At 38.7% G+C, this 14,001-nt stretch overlaps 1 protein-coding gene and 1 non-coding gene across 2 annotated transcripts; both read left to right on the top strand.

Moving 5' to 3' along the window:
- Nucleotides 1-7,386: 7,386 nt before the first annotated feature.
- Nucleotides 7,387-7,458, top strand: TRNAG-UCC. Its single transcript has one exon. It is a non-coding gene; the product is annotated as a tRNA-Gly (tRNA).
- Nucleotides 7,459-8,754: 1,296 nt separating this feature from the next.
- LOC121764387 lies at nt 8,755-9,709 on the top strand. Its single transcript, XM_042160419.1, has 2 exons — nt 8,755-9,237; nt 9,377-9,709. Exons 1-2 carry the CDS (start codon nt 8,755-8,757, stop codon nt 9,707-9,709), a joined length of 816 nt encoding a protein of 271 aa, XP_042016353.1.
- The last annotated feature ends 4,292 nt before the right edge of the window (nt 9,710-14,001 follow it).

The following is a 14,001-nucleotide window of genomic DNA, read 5'->3' on the forward strand; positions in this document are numbered from 1 at the left end:
AAAAATAGAAACTGCAATTTTACAAAGAGAGACTGTGTTTATGTGGGTGGGAAGTGTAGGTATATATAGTGATAATTCAGTTTTTTAACTATACATTTGTGGATTAAAAACTGTTTGTACAGTAGAAATTGGTTTGTAACTATGGGCATGATAGATCAGGTATGGTACGTTTATTTTTGTTTATTATTGGATAACAGGCTACACCTGTCTCTAACTTTAAAACCAAATGCAATAAATGAACCATAATTTTGTCAATTACTACTATATATGATCAACCTAATAATATCGTAATACGACTATACTTACTGTTTGTTTTTATAGAGGTTTATAACTCTTCCGTATTGGTTTTAAAAACAATAGTGTATACTCATAATTAAAGCTTCTGCCCATTGCTATTTTTCCTTACTTTCGATTTTCTGGTTCTAGAAATATCTTTTGTCAAAATTTATTGTGTCAGAATCCAGATTCTCAGACACCAGCTTGATAGTAGATATATATACACGATTTATCATAATTTACCATTTGCCTTTGCCTTTGCCTTTGCCTTTAGGTAGTGTAGAGATGAAATTTCATGTTAATATTGCATTTGATGTTCCAATTATTAATTGATTTAATACTTCATCAATCTTTAAAACTAGTCTCATTTATTAACGATACATATTTTTTAATTTCTAATTGTTAAGTAGGGGAGAGAATGAGAAGACGTGAGTGAAAGTAGAAGAGAAAAAGAGAAAAATAAGAGAAAATTTCCTTAATTAGAAAAACAGGATTAATTTTGGTGGACAAATCAAAATAAAAATATAACTATTTTCTATTTACGGATAGAGTATTATTAACTTTATTCGCAAAAGACTCAAATAATATTAACTTTATATACGTAGTGCATGTTTGGTAGGGTAGATAACTCATCTAGGGATGGAAATTTATGAACAAAATTTATGAACAAAATGTTCATAAATTTCCATCCCTAGATGAGTTATCTACCCTACCAAACATGCTTGTAATATTTATAAAGCAACTTACAAGAGTAACGTAAATCAATTTGGTAACCCATACACTTATTTTCAATAATACTCTCCCAAAATTTTTTATAAGAACAAAGATATAATTATAGAAAACAAGAGTATTGTATCTAAATAGTCTAATTAATTATATAATCATAATTACTACTATATGAACCTCTAATATTTATGACTCAACTTTTATTAAGAGAATTATATATATATATATATATATATATATATATATATTTTAGTGATCGAGATATAACTAATATTAAGTGTATGACTAGAGAACAAATCTCAGCCACACATTATCTTAATCCAATGACTAAAATAAGTAAACATTTTTAGATAATAGAAATTGCATAGGGGTATTTTAGGAAATAATGTGTTTAACTTCAACTTCAACTTCACGGCGGAGGAGGAGGAAGACTATATTATGTTCTCGGTGCTGCCATTTCCCGGGTCTCCGGCGCGAGTTTTTTCAGGGTGGAGGCTGGAGTCCGATGGGGACATAGTTGATGTCGACAGGTCCATGATTCTCTGCTTGCGTCAGGATCAAGGCAAGTCTGCGAATTCTGAGAGTCATAAACCGCATTCGGAGACACAATCACCGGTCTCCGTCGCTCCATTTCACCTCTCCGCCGCACTCGGAGCTGCGACGTGATTTTCTCCCCGGCCACGTTGAACGCCGCAAACGACAGCCTCTTAAACGACGTCGAATTGACACTCTCCAAGTGGTAAGGTGCTGCAATTTTGGTTGGAGTCGACTGGTACACTGCTGCGGCTGCCATTGCCACGCAAAGCTCCTATCACACTTTGCGTGTGTTTGTGAGAGAGAGAGAGAGAACTGAATGAGATGATCAGAGAGAGAGCTGAATGAGATGATGGGGTTACGTGCGTGGATTAGTTTTGCATTGGCGGCGGCGGTTTTGGACTTGATGTTGGTTGTGATATATGTATCATATTATAATTTGTTGTTTGCATTATGATCACTAGTTTAGTATGTTTGTTGATGTTATAAAGAGAATTTTGTGTGTTTGAGAACAATATAATAAAATCGACTAGCTTAGTATGTTTGTTGATGTTACAAAACATATCACTCTTAGCATGATTTTACTTCACTCTTGTTTACAAAACACATCACTCTTAGCATGATTTTACTTCACTCTTGTTTACAAAACACATCACTCTTAGCATGATTTTACTTCACTCTTGTTTACAAAACACATCACTCTTATCATGATTTTACTTCACTCTTGTTTACAAAACACATCACTCTTAGCATGATTTTATTTCACTCTTGTTTACAAAACACATCACTCTTAGCATGATTTTACTTCACTCTTGTTTACAAAACACATCACTCTTAGCATGATTTTACTTCACTCTTGTTAACAAAACACATCACTATAACCATTATTTTACTTCACTGATGTTAACAAAATACATCACTATAACAAAAAATCAAAGAAACCTCACTATAACCCTGGAACACATCACTATAACCATGTTTTTACTTCACTGATGTTAATAAAATACATCACTATAACAAAAAATTTCTTTGTTCATTTATCCGTAGTAACTTGCTGACTACTTATGTTTTATTTCCTTAATGAAATTATGCAACGTAAATACATTCAAAACTCAATTAGGAGCCAAGATGTCGTCCAGTTGAACATATAAAATTATGCAACGTAAATACATTCAAAACTCAATCCAGTTGACACAACGACTTCGATTCCCCGCTTCGCCACCCCTCTCTCGCCGCCGGCCACTCCTCCGGCACGGCCTTCTCCGTCTCAATCCTCACCCTGCCGTCCAATCTGGAATAGATTTGCACCAGCAGCGGCACCTGCTTTAGGTTCCTAACAATGTCCGACACCAAATCCTGCAGCCACAAATCGATTTTCTCCAGAGGATCGCCGCCTCTGGTGCGCGAATTGATCGATTCCTCGCTTCCGTGATTCCGCGGGCGTTGCGGCGGCGGCGGAGAAGAAGACGCGGTTTCAAATGAATTCAATTTTTGCAACCTAACCTGATTTTGGAGTTAATTCAATAGGCTATGCAATGACCAGAATACCCCTGCCTTGTTATTATGGAGTAAATTTGTGATTGAGGGAACTAATATCTCATTAAATTCGAAAATTAATACTAGCCCTTGATTTTTTTTTATCTTGTGGCTATGAGTGTGTTAAGGTCCTTCGCAGCTTTTCAGTCCAAGCTTCTTTTTAATCATAGCCCTTGGATCCTTGAATTGGATGGTTGTGATGATCTGCATTATTACACTATAATGATGCATTATTAGTCGGTGTGCATTATTCAACTGAAAATCTGCATTATTACACTATAATGATGCATTATTAGTCGGTGTGCATTATTCAACTAAAAATCTGCATTATTATATGACATGTGGCATCAATCTAACCGTCGGATGACAAAATCGTGGGGCTGAGATTAAAAAGAACAATAGAACAAAAGATACAAAAAAGGAAATGAATACATCCCTATATATATATAATTTAAACGTCCTATTGTACTATCTAGATTGCAAATTAGTGTACATATTATAACTACCCAGCATTATTCAGCTAATCCATGGTATGGATTTCCAAACAGTTCATAAGATCTAATATTGTCACAGTATGTCTCAAACCTTTTGGTTTTATTGTCCTACTATGTTAATTATTTCATGCATTGTTCATCTCTTGAATCTTGTAACAATACCCATATCATTCAATTATTGGCCAGATAAACAACTAAAATAAACATGGTCTAGATATTAAATACATCAAAATCAATTACTCTCAAATCATAGAATTATAAAAGTATAGTAGTTCGTACGTTCCCTTTAGAATTGAAAAATAAAAACAAAACTACAAAGAAAACCAAAACAAGATAAACCCAATGCGATGATCATTGTTGGATTTTAACTTGCACTGAAGTTTGAAACCCCTTGCCTTGAATGTTTGTGTGCTCGCGTCTCTGCTATTTAGCGCTTGACTCGTGTGATTTGGTTGTTGCTGATTATTTACTTCCCATATTTCTTCTTATTGCAATATATATACTCCTTACGTATGTGGAGTATACAAAATACTGGTCCCTTCTGGCCTGGGACATCCGCCGGAAGTAAAAGGTAATATACAAATATCTCCGGCCAGTAAAAGCTTATCATAATACAATTTTAATTTGGATTATTATATATGTTACACATTAAAGTCAAACTTGTGATAGTGAGAGTCTTGTTAAGATTGGCATTGCAAAACAGAGAAATTTATTTGAGATTTGTGAGGCTCCGTTGCAAGTATACATGAACCATATGTAAATGTAAAGACAAGAGAAAATTAATTTGGGTGGTGATTCCAAATGAAGAAGCATGATCAGAGCGAAGATGAGATGAGATATAAATCGGTAGACCGTTTCTGAAATTGCATTCGTGTTTGATTTCTCTCCTCATTCTCTCTATATATAATTATTTTAATCCTTGCCTCTGTCACATAATCAATTGCATCACAACCTCTGTCTCTATCTATCTCTTCATTTTTATTTTTCTGCAAAATTATTTTCTCAAATTCTGTGTCGTTATACTATATTAACCTCAAAATTTTCCAACCACCTACATAGATTCAGAAAGCATTATTAAAATTTATCTAGTATGTTCTTATGACTAATCATGTGATCAAACTGATACGAGTCGGCCTCCTATGCGGTCGGTCCCTTTATAATTTAATTTCATAATTTATTTAATTTATAGTAAAATTTAATTTAAATTAGAAGTAAATAAATTACTGGAGGAAATTAATACTGTATATTGAAAACTCACAAACCATAATTATGTACAAAATTGTTATTGATATTTGCTAATTACTTCTATTTGAGATTTTAATGTAGGATATATATGGAGTACTCCTTGCAGTGGCGGATCCAGGGGGCAGGAGGGGGCGGTCGCCCCTACCCGACCGTCCGGAGAGCCTAAATTTTTCATTGAATCAAACCGAAAATAGCATATCCGCCCCCTCCGTAGAGTTTAGAAATATTTTTATTTTCAATAAATGTCATATAAAATGTAGTAGTCCAATGGTTTGGTCGTTGGATTTTTAACTAAGATGTCTAGGGTTCAATCCTCAACAAAAACATATTTATTTTCATTTTTCATTTTTTATTTTATCAATTCACATTCTTCTTATTATCAAAATAATACCTTTAAATACTACCAATTTGCATATATTATGTTGTTATATTTATTCTTTAGTTAAAATCATTTTTAATCTTGTGTTAAAGTCTTTTTTATCCTAAAGTATTTATAATTTGATCCATGCATCTTAATTATTCTCTATGTAACAAAATAAATATTTTAAATATTTTTTAAATATAAATATTTAGTGCTCTACTTATATCACTTTTGTATATAATATTTACAGTGATTTTAAATGTACATATATTTACAATAATTTTATATTTTAAAATGAATAATACATATTTGCAAGTTAAAGCATGTTTATATTTATATAAATTTTTTTTTTAAAATGAATAATACATATTTGCAAGCTGAAGCATGTTTATATTTTATTAATGAAGCTAGTGCTACTTAAATATTAATATAATATTTATTTATTTATTTTATTATTAAAAATAATATTAAATTAAATATTTAAAATTTAAATATATGTTCCGCCCCCGCCATTTTCGGGTCCTGGATCCGCCACTGACTCCATGTATATGATATATTTAGAAAATGGTGACAAAAATAGATGATATATTTTGCTGGGGTGATTGCGACAGTGAGCATCTATATCAATAGATGCTCACATGCACCATGTTATACAACTATCATCAATTTTGTTTATCTATTAAACGGCACTGAAAATGACTAAAAAATGTCCACACGTTAATTCAGGATCCAAATTACGAGCAGATATATTTACAAATTCTGTTCTACTGATTCATACCAAAAGTGCACAATTTATTTTTAAAAAATTCTTCCCTTCGATTTGCTTCTATTCCGTTCTATATATTTTTGTCTCTTGTAATTTTTTCATCTTTTTGGCTCCATTTATCCCCTTTATTATTTCATAAAATAAAAAGACTCTTATATTTTAATTTTTTAATTTTTCATACCCACTTTTTAGGGAGGAAAATCATAACAATAAAAAAGAAATAGTCAGAAATGAACTACTACTTATTTAGGTATAAAAGATACTCGCAAGTGAATTTTAAGAAATTACTTATCTTTATAAAAAAATAAGATGGAAAAAGCTAATGGAGGTAAGAATTATAGTTTAATATATTAATATTACAATAAAAAATGAATGAAAAATATTAGTAGAACGTGGAAAGTAATAAATTGAAATGAGAACTTTAATAACAAACGAGCGAAAAAAATATGAAACATTTAATGATGGACAAATAAGATATTTTAAAGAGGAATAATTTGTTGCTTATTTAGCTATAAAATTGTTTTTTTCTCTTATAAACAATTGCAAATTATACTCCTTCCGTCCACTACTATTGGTTTGGACGTAGCTAAATTAAACAAATTTTGATATAAATTGAATTAATATAACATACAAAATGGTTGAGATACTATTATTTGAAGTCGAATAAATAAAGGATAGAAAAAGTAAGAAAGAGAAGAATGGTAAGAATTTGATATGGCTCTGTCACATGCCATTGTAAATTTGAATAAATTATACTGTTAATTAACAAAGTAAAATCAAAATGCATGGTGTCATTAAAATGTGCATGGTGAGCCGCGATCACTGTCAAGTTTATTGGTACTCCATAAAAGAGAGAGTATTTCATTATTATTAATCAGTCATTGTAAACATCCTTTACTGCAATATATAGTTAAAGACTTAAAAAGTGTAATTTATCCTAAAACTATCAAATAGGAGTACTATCAATTGTGTTGCAGTGGAGTCGTTTCAAATTGTTAATTATCACTAGAATAATGGGGTATACCTACATTTTGATTATATTATTCAGTAATGTTCAGGAAATTCACTATTTGGTATACGATACTTTTATAATTAAATAATTAATATATTTTGGTGAAAGAAAAAAATTATTAAGCTAATACACCTTCGGGTATGTTCAGGGAACCAACAAACACATCGTTGATCGTTTGAGATAATACCTTCGGCCATTTTCGTTTTTACTATATACTTATATTACAATTTATTGATCTCCAAAAACTGAGAGTACAATATTTAAAAATCAAGGTGAAAAACATGATCATATATTCATATATATTTACTTATTAGTTATTACAGTAGTTAGTTGTTTTTGAAAGGGTAAGAACAATATCGTTTTACCTTGGCTTTTAAATATTGTACTTGCAGTCTTCGATAATAAATTATTATACTATCTCTTTTACAATGTCAAAGCGTTTGTAGTCCAACGGTTAGGATAATTGCCTTCCAAGCAATAGACCCGGGTTCGACTCCCGGCAAACGCATTTTAAAGTTTTTTGAATTTCTTGCTGTATTGGCACCTATTATCACATCCCTAACTGGTAAGATATTTTTAGACAAATAATTATTTATACGATTCCTCATAAATAGATTTTTTATCTGAAAATGAGTACTATCTCTATTATACTATATGATGTTTGAGTTTCCTCAATTTCCAACGATCCACCTTCATAATTAGGCCAATCCCAGTGTGTGAGACAACTTTTGTGACAGTTCTACAGATATAGTGCATCTAATTTAATTACTAATATCAGATTTTGTGATATTTGTGTACGGTTGATCTAATTTATTAGATTTTAAATTAATTATTTACAGAAAAACTTGCTATAAATCTTCCCTCTTCGATCCCTTCTTTTTTTTACAAGATGGTTGATTCTGTTTTTCTGATTATATGTGAAATTAATTTTCTTATTTTAATATTCATGACTGTAGGAAAAAAAATGTTGTTCACATCTAGTCATCTACTTGTTAGTTATTACATTCAATTCTAGTTTTATTCTTTGAAGCATGCAATGTAAAACGGGAAAGTAACCCTTATGTCAATAGTTGTAAACTTTTATTTAATTTCAAAAGATATGAATTCAATTTTTCAAATGATAATATTTGCCAAGAATAAATAATATCAAACCGAAAATGCCACCCTTTGAAAGGCCTCGGCCAGCACAAAGAGAGAACCAAATAATAGAATTCTGTTTTGATCTTCTTTCGGTCGCTGAGGTCAGAGATGGACGCAAGGCAGCCAGTGGCCTTGAGTATGATGACCCACGTGAGTTGTCAAAATGGTGTCATTTCCGTACGTTAGTGTTAGATCTATGAAAAATTTATGAGCCGTGTACAAACTACTCTAACTATACAACTGAATAATATAAACAAAAAAAAATGAAAATAATACAATGAAAATAATAAATGAGCGAATACTTTGAATTGTATTGTGTGTTCTTCTCTCCTAAACTTTACATCTATTCATAATGAGTGAGTAAATTCTTCTAAATTAGTAAAGGCCAAAAACCTTGGCCACATGAGTCATGACCAAAAGCCTTTCCTCTTTATCTATCGTTTCCAACAGTTAGTTGGCATTACATTTAGTGTAAATCCATGCGCAAACTAGAGGGGGGCTTTGGGAGAGGTTGGACCGCATCTTGATTGGAGAACATTGGACATCAGTCTTTGCCACGACCCTAGTGACACATTTGGCGAGATTCAGCTCTGATCATGCTCCACTCTTGGTGAGATGTTAGTTTTCTGTCCAGACCACGAGACCGGCTTTCAGATTTCAGAACATGTGGGTGAGACATGAGACTTTTAGGGGCGAGATTGCCAGAATCTGGGAGGCAGAGACAAGATACAATGGCATGATGAACCTCCAGCTCAAGCTTATCAGGACCAAGAAGTTCTTAAAGGTTTGGAACAGAGAGGTATTTGGAAACATCATCCAGAACCTAAAGGATGCAGAGCAGGCAGTTCTTGAGGCACAGATTCTATATGATACTGACCCGACCCCTGCACATAGAGCCGAATTCAGTAGAGTGTCTGCAGAGCTCATCATCACGGCCAAGATGGAGGAAGAATTTTGGAGGCAAAAGGCGGCGATTAGATGGGCTGCTGATGGGGAAAGGAACTCCAAATTCTTTCACGGATGGGTCAGACAGAAGAGAGTTAAGTCGAGGATACATACGGTCGAGTTTGGGGGACAGGCACTGACGGAAGAGACAGAGATCAGGGAGTCGGCGACAGCCTTCTTTCAGCAACTTCTGACATCGGATGTGTGGGACCTGGCCAGACTCAGTTGATTAGGAAGCTCGGTGTTCGCCGCCGCAGGATAAGGAGGTTAGAGATGCCGTGTTTGGGATCAGTGGTGATAGTGTGTCCGGGCCAGATGGGTTCACTTCGTTGTTCTTTCAGTCATGCTGGGACACCGTGGGGAGGGATGTGATTGCAGCTGTGGGAGACTTCTTCAGTGGGGCGTTTATTCCCCGAAGCTTCACGGCGACCATGATCGTCCTCGTCCCAAAGAAGCCTAACCCGGTCACGTGGAGAGATTTTAGACTGATCAGCCTCTGCAATGTTACGAACAAGATCATCACAAAGATCCTTTCTTCGAGACTTGCACCTCTACTACCCCTAGTCGTTGCACCGAATCAGAGTGGGTTCATCAAGGGTCGTCTGCTTAGCGACAATGCTCTTCTAGCTCAAGAGTTGATACATGACCTGGGAAGGAGCTCTCGAGTAGAGTGAGATCGCCCAATCTGGCTCTCAAGCTGGATATGGCGAAGGCATATGATAGAGTTCAGTGGTCGTTCCTACTCAAGGTTTTGGAAGCGATGGGATTCTCACAGGCCTGGGTGGATATGATCAGGAGATGCAACTCGTCATGTTGGTTTTCTGTCCTAGTGAACGGTGGCCCGGCAGGCTTCTTTCAGTCGTCCAGGGGTCTGAGGCAAGGAGACCCCTTATCGCCTTCCCTCTTTGTTTTGGCGGCAGATTATTTATCGAGATGTCTTGACAGATTGATCAAGGGGGATAGAGAGATGGTCTACAGATGCCGGAAGAAGGCTCCTGTTATCACTCACCTCTCCTATGCGGATGACATCATCATCTTCTCGAGGGCTCATAGAGAGGCGGTGGAGAAGTTGGTTGGCTGCCTGGACCACTACATAGTCGTGTCTGGTCAGTTGGTGAACAGTGGGAAAACACAATTCAATTTGGCGAATGAGCACATGGAGTTCGCTGACATTGCGGAGGAGGCTGGAGGTTTTCAGAGAGGGGAGATGCCTTTCACATATCTTGGGGTCCCAATTTTTCGAGGAGCGAGGAGGGCATACCATCTTTTGCCCCTTAGGCAGAGGCTGATGGACAGGATCCACAGCTGGTCTCACCGACATCTTGCTTTTGGATGTCGTCTAGCTCTGATTAAGAGTACCCTGGCCGCCATCCCGCTACACATATTACAGGTTATGAACCCTCTGCTAGGATTTCTTGACGAGTTGGAGCAGATATTGGCTAGATACTTTTGGGGCACAGTTGGAGACAAGAGGAAGATGCACTGGATTTCTTGGCGACAGATTTGCTTGCCTTTTGATGAGGGTGGCTTGGGTATTCGCCGCTTCAGGGAGGTGGCAGTGGCTTTTGGGTTCAAGCTGTGGTGGGGACTGCTAGCTCAGGACTCTCTCTGGGCCCAGTTCATGACCCAGAAGTACAGTATCCTTCCTTGTCATTTGTATACATCCCCTTGTTGGTCACATGATAGTCCTACTTGGCGTAGCTTGCGTCGTATTTGGTCATACATGCATGAGTATATTCGTTGGTCCTTGGGAGAGGGGAATATCAGCTTCTGGGATGATGTCTGGCTTGGGGCTAGCTCCATCCGGAGTCTGTGTGTCCCGGGAAATGATCCTCCCCAATCTCAGGCCATTGCATCATATTGGCATGAGTATGCATGGGATGAGGATATGCTGCATAGTTTATATTTCAGGTTTGGCGTACTTCTCAATGTGATAGACCAGATCAGAGCCACGCCGATCGAGTTGGGGGCAAAGGATGTGAGGCGGTGGAGTCCGACTAGCCATGGCGAGTTCTCTATGACCTCAGCTTGGGAGAGCATCCGAACTAGACTGCCGAAGAGGGAGATTTTCGGTCTTATTTGGAACTAGGGGTTGACTCCTACCATGTTGGTGTTCATTTGGAGGTTAGAGCATCTCCAATGGCGGCGGCGTCACCGGCACGCCGATTTTTCGCGGACGCCGGTGCTGACGCCGAACCATTGCGAGCGGCGTCGGCGAAATCGGCGTGCCCACGCCGATTCTTGGGTTGACGCCGATTCTCACGCCGATCCTCGCGGTGCCATTGTAGGCCCCGGATCGGCGTTAGACCGGCGTCATATTTTTTTTTTTTAATTTTTCGAAACACTATATATACTCTCTCTATCTTAATTTCTGTACAAGATCAACACCGAGAAATGGAGAACACCAACAAAGGTACTCCAGTGACGACCGGGTCTCAGACTCCGCCGACTCCCGGCGGAAGGTCTCAGACTCTCCCGGCTCCCGTGGGAGGTGGTTGGCCTCCGATGACCTGGTACTACAACATGTATCCTCTCGTTTCGAACAACCAGAGGATCGTCAACTTGTGGGCCAAGATAGCCGCAGCCTACAGGGCATTTTGCCATGAAGGGAGACCGCGCACCGGGGAGGAGTGCCGGAAGTGCTGGGACCGAATCAGGTCTTTCGTCTCTCGATTTTCGGGTTTGTACGCCAACGCCCTCCGCATGCGGACCAGTGGCCAAAAAGAGGAAGACTGTAGGAGGATTGCGGAGAGAGCCTACCCGGATCCCGGGAAGTACTATGAGTTCACCTACTGGAACTGCTACCTTTTGCTCAACGAGTCGGAGAAATTCCGGGCAGGTGTTGATGCTGGCTGGCCGAAGAAGCAGAAACTGAACTATACCGGTGATTATAGCGGCAGCAGCGATGGTTCCCACGACCTCCCCGAGACGGCCCAAGAGGTCCCGACCCCTCGTTCGTTCGGTCGCCGACCTTGCCTGGTTGGCCAAAGGCGGGCGCAACGGGATGCGAGGGGGGGCACCCCGAGTTCCCAGGAGGTCCAGTCGGCATCCCCCCTCGGCAGGTCTACCGAGGAGCTCAAATTCTTCGCGCGTCAACAAACGCACGCTCAAATGGTGAAGACGTTAGCCGACTTCCGGACGGCGGTGGACCCCGAGGAGAAGGCTTATCTTCGCGTATTGCTCCGGAGCATGCGTGAAGAATTGGAGGGGTTGCAGAGGGATACCGGCGGGAGTAGCCGCGGCGTTGGTGGCGATGGAGGCGGCGACGACGAAGGGCTGGGCGACGACGGAGGCGAGGACGGCGGCGATAAGTGATTTTTTATGTAATTTTTTTATTGTACTTTTTAATTTTTGTACTTTTTTTAAAATTAATGTACTTTTTTTAAAATTATTGTACTTTTTAAAATTTTAATAGTATTATTCAATTTTCATGTATTTGTCTCGTAAATTAAATTCCGTATGTTGCTACGATTGTAAATTAATTATATAATTCTTATTAGTGATGTGGATAGGCTATGGGAGAGCTATTGCATGTCCAGTTGCATGTCTAGTTGCATGTCCAGATGATGTGGCAGGAGGATTTTAGTGCTGATGATGTGGCAGTGGCAAGGCTATGGGAGGGCTATTGCATGTCCAGAACCACTGGAGATGCTCTTACTATTTGGTAGGCTGCCGGTGGATGAGAAGTTGCAGAGGAGGGGAATTGAGTTAGCGTCTAGGTGTCAGTGTTGTAGGTCTTCTTCGGTCCAGTCTCTCAGCCATGTCTTTTTTTCGAGTCAGTCGACGATTTCTGCATGGGAGTATTTCGATGCCTGGTTTCCTTCCACGCACACACCGATTCACACGAGCACCGATATTGCACTTAGACTAGGTCAATGGCGGAGGTCCTCTTTCCAGAGGGCTCCCGTCATACATATTAGTTTTCTTGTTCCTTGTTTGATTGCTTGGTTTCTTTGGACGGAGAGGAACGACTGCAAGCATGGCGGTCATCCTTTTCTTCATTCACATGTCATTTGGCAGGTCACTCATCATCTGCATGTGCTAGTTCTGGCCGGCAGGATCACCTCGACTCATTGGAGGGGATGCTCGTCATCGGTTGATTTCATGCCTCTCCCCCAGACAGCGTGTTCTGCGGTCGCTCATGGTCCTATGGCATCCCCCTGATGTACCTTGGGTGAAGCTAAACATAGACGGTGCCTTCTCTACATCGACAATGGCAGCGGGGAGGGAGGATTGGTTCGTGGTTCTGATGGAGGCCTTCTACGGGCTTTTTGTGCTCCGATAGCTGCATCATCGAGCTTTGAAGCGGAGCTTTTGGCTCTGATTCGGGGTTTGGAGATGGCTATGGAGCTTTCTACTCACATTTGGATAGAGCTGAACTCAGCGGCTCTGGTTAGGTTGTTGTCATTTAGACACTTTGGCTCCGCGGATTTTAGACACCATATGGCTTTGATCCGGAGCATGACAGCTCAGCGGCATGTTCGATTCTCACACATCTACAGAGAAGGAAACCGGGCTACTGATTTTCTGGCAGGTAGGGGGTCCAGACCCCTGTCCTTACATTTTTTGATCCAATCTCTGCGCCTCGGTACCTGAAGGCGTTAGTTCGGATGAACCAGCTGGGATATCCTAACTTCCGTTTCCGACGTAGAGATGTGGGTTGATCTAGCTCTTCTGGTGGTTGGCTTTGGTCTTTTTTCGTTTCCCCCTTTAGTGTATTTAGTCATCTTTTTTCCTCTTGATAGAATGGAGGATCCCGACTTGTGGGACCTCTACTCTGCTTCTTCATGTTCTTGTTTAGATCTTAGTCACTTTTGGGCTAAGATCATGTTTTTGGAACATTACATTTTGATTTTATTTATGGGTTGGGGTCTGCCTAACCCCCCGCCCATAAAGGACGCTTTTTATTAAAAAAAAAAAATCCATGCACAAACTAGAGGTTGATTTAATTATGCACATGGAAAAT

This window comes from Salvia splendens, chromosome 14, assembly GCF_004379255.2.
Source record: "Salvia splendens isolate huo1 chromosome 14, SspV2, whole genome shotgun sequence".
NCBI lineage: Eukaryota > Viridiplantae > Streptophyta > Magnoliopsida > Lamiales > Lamiaceae > Salvia > Salvia splendens.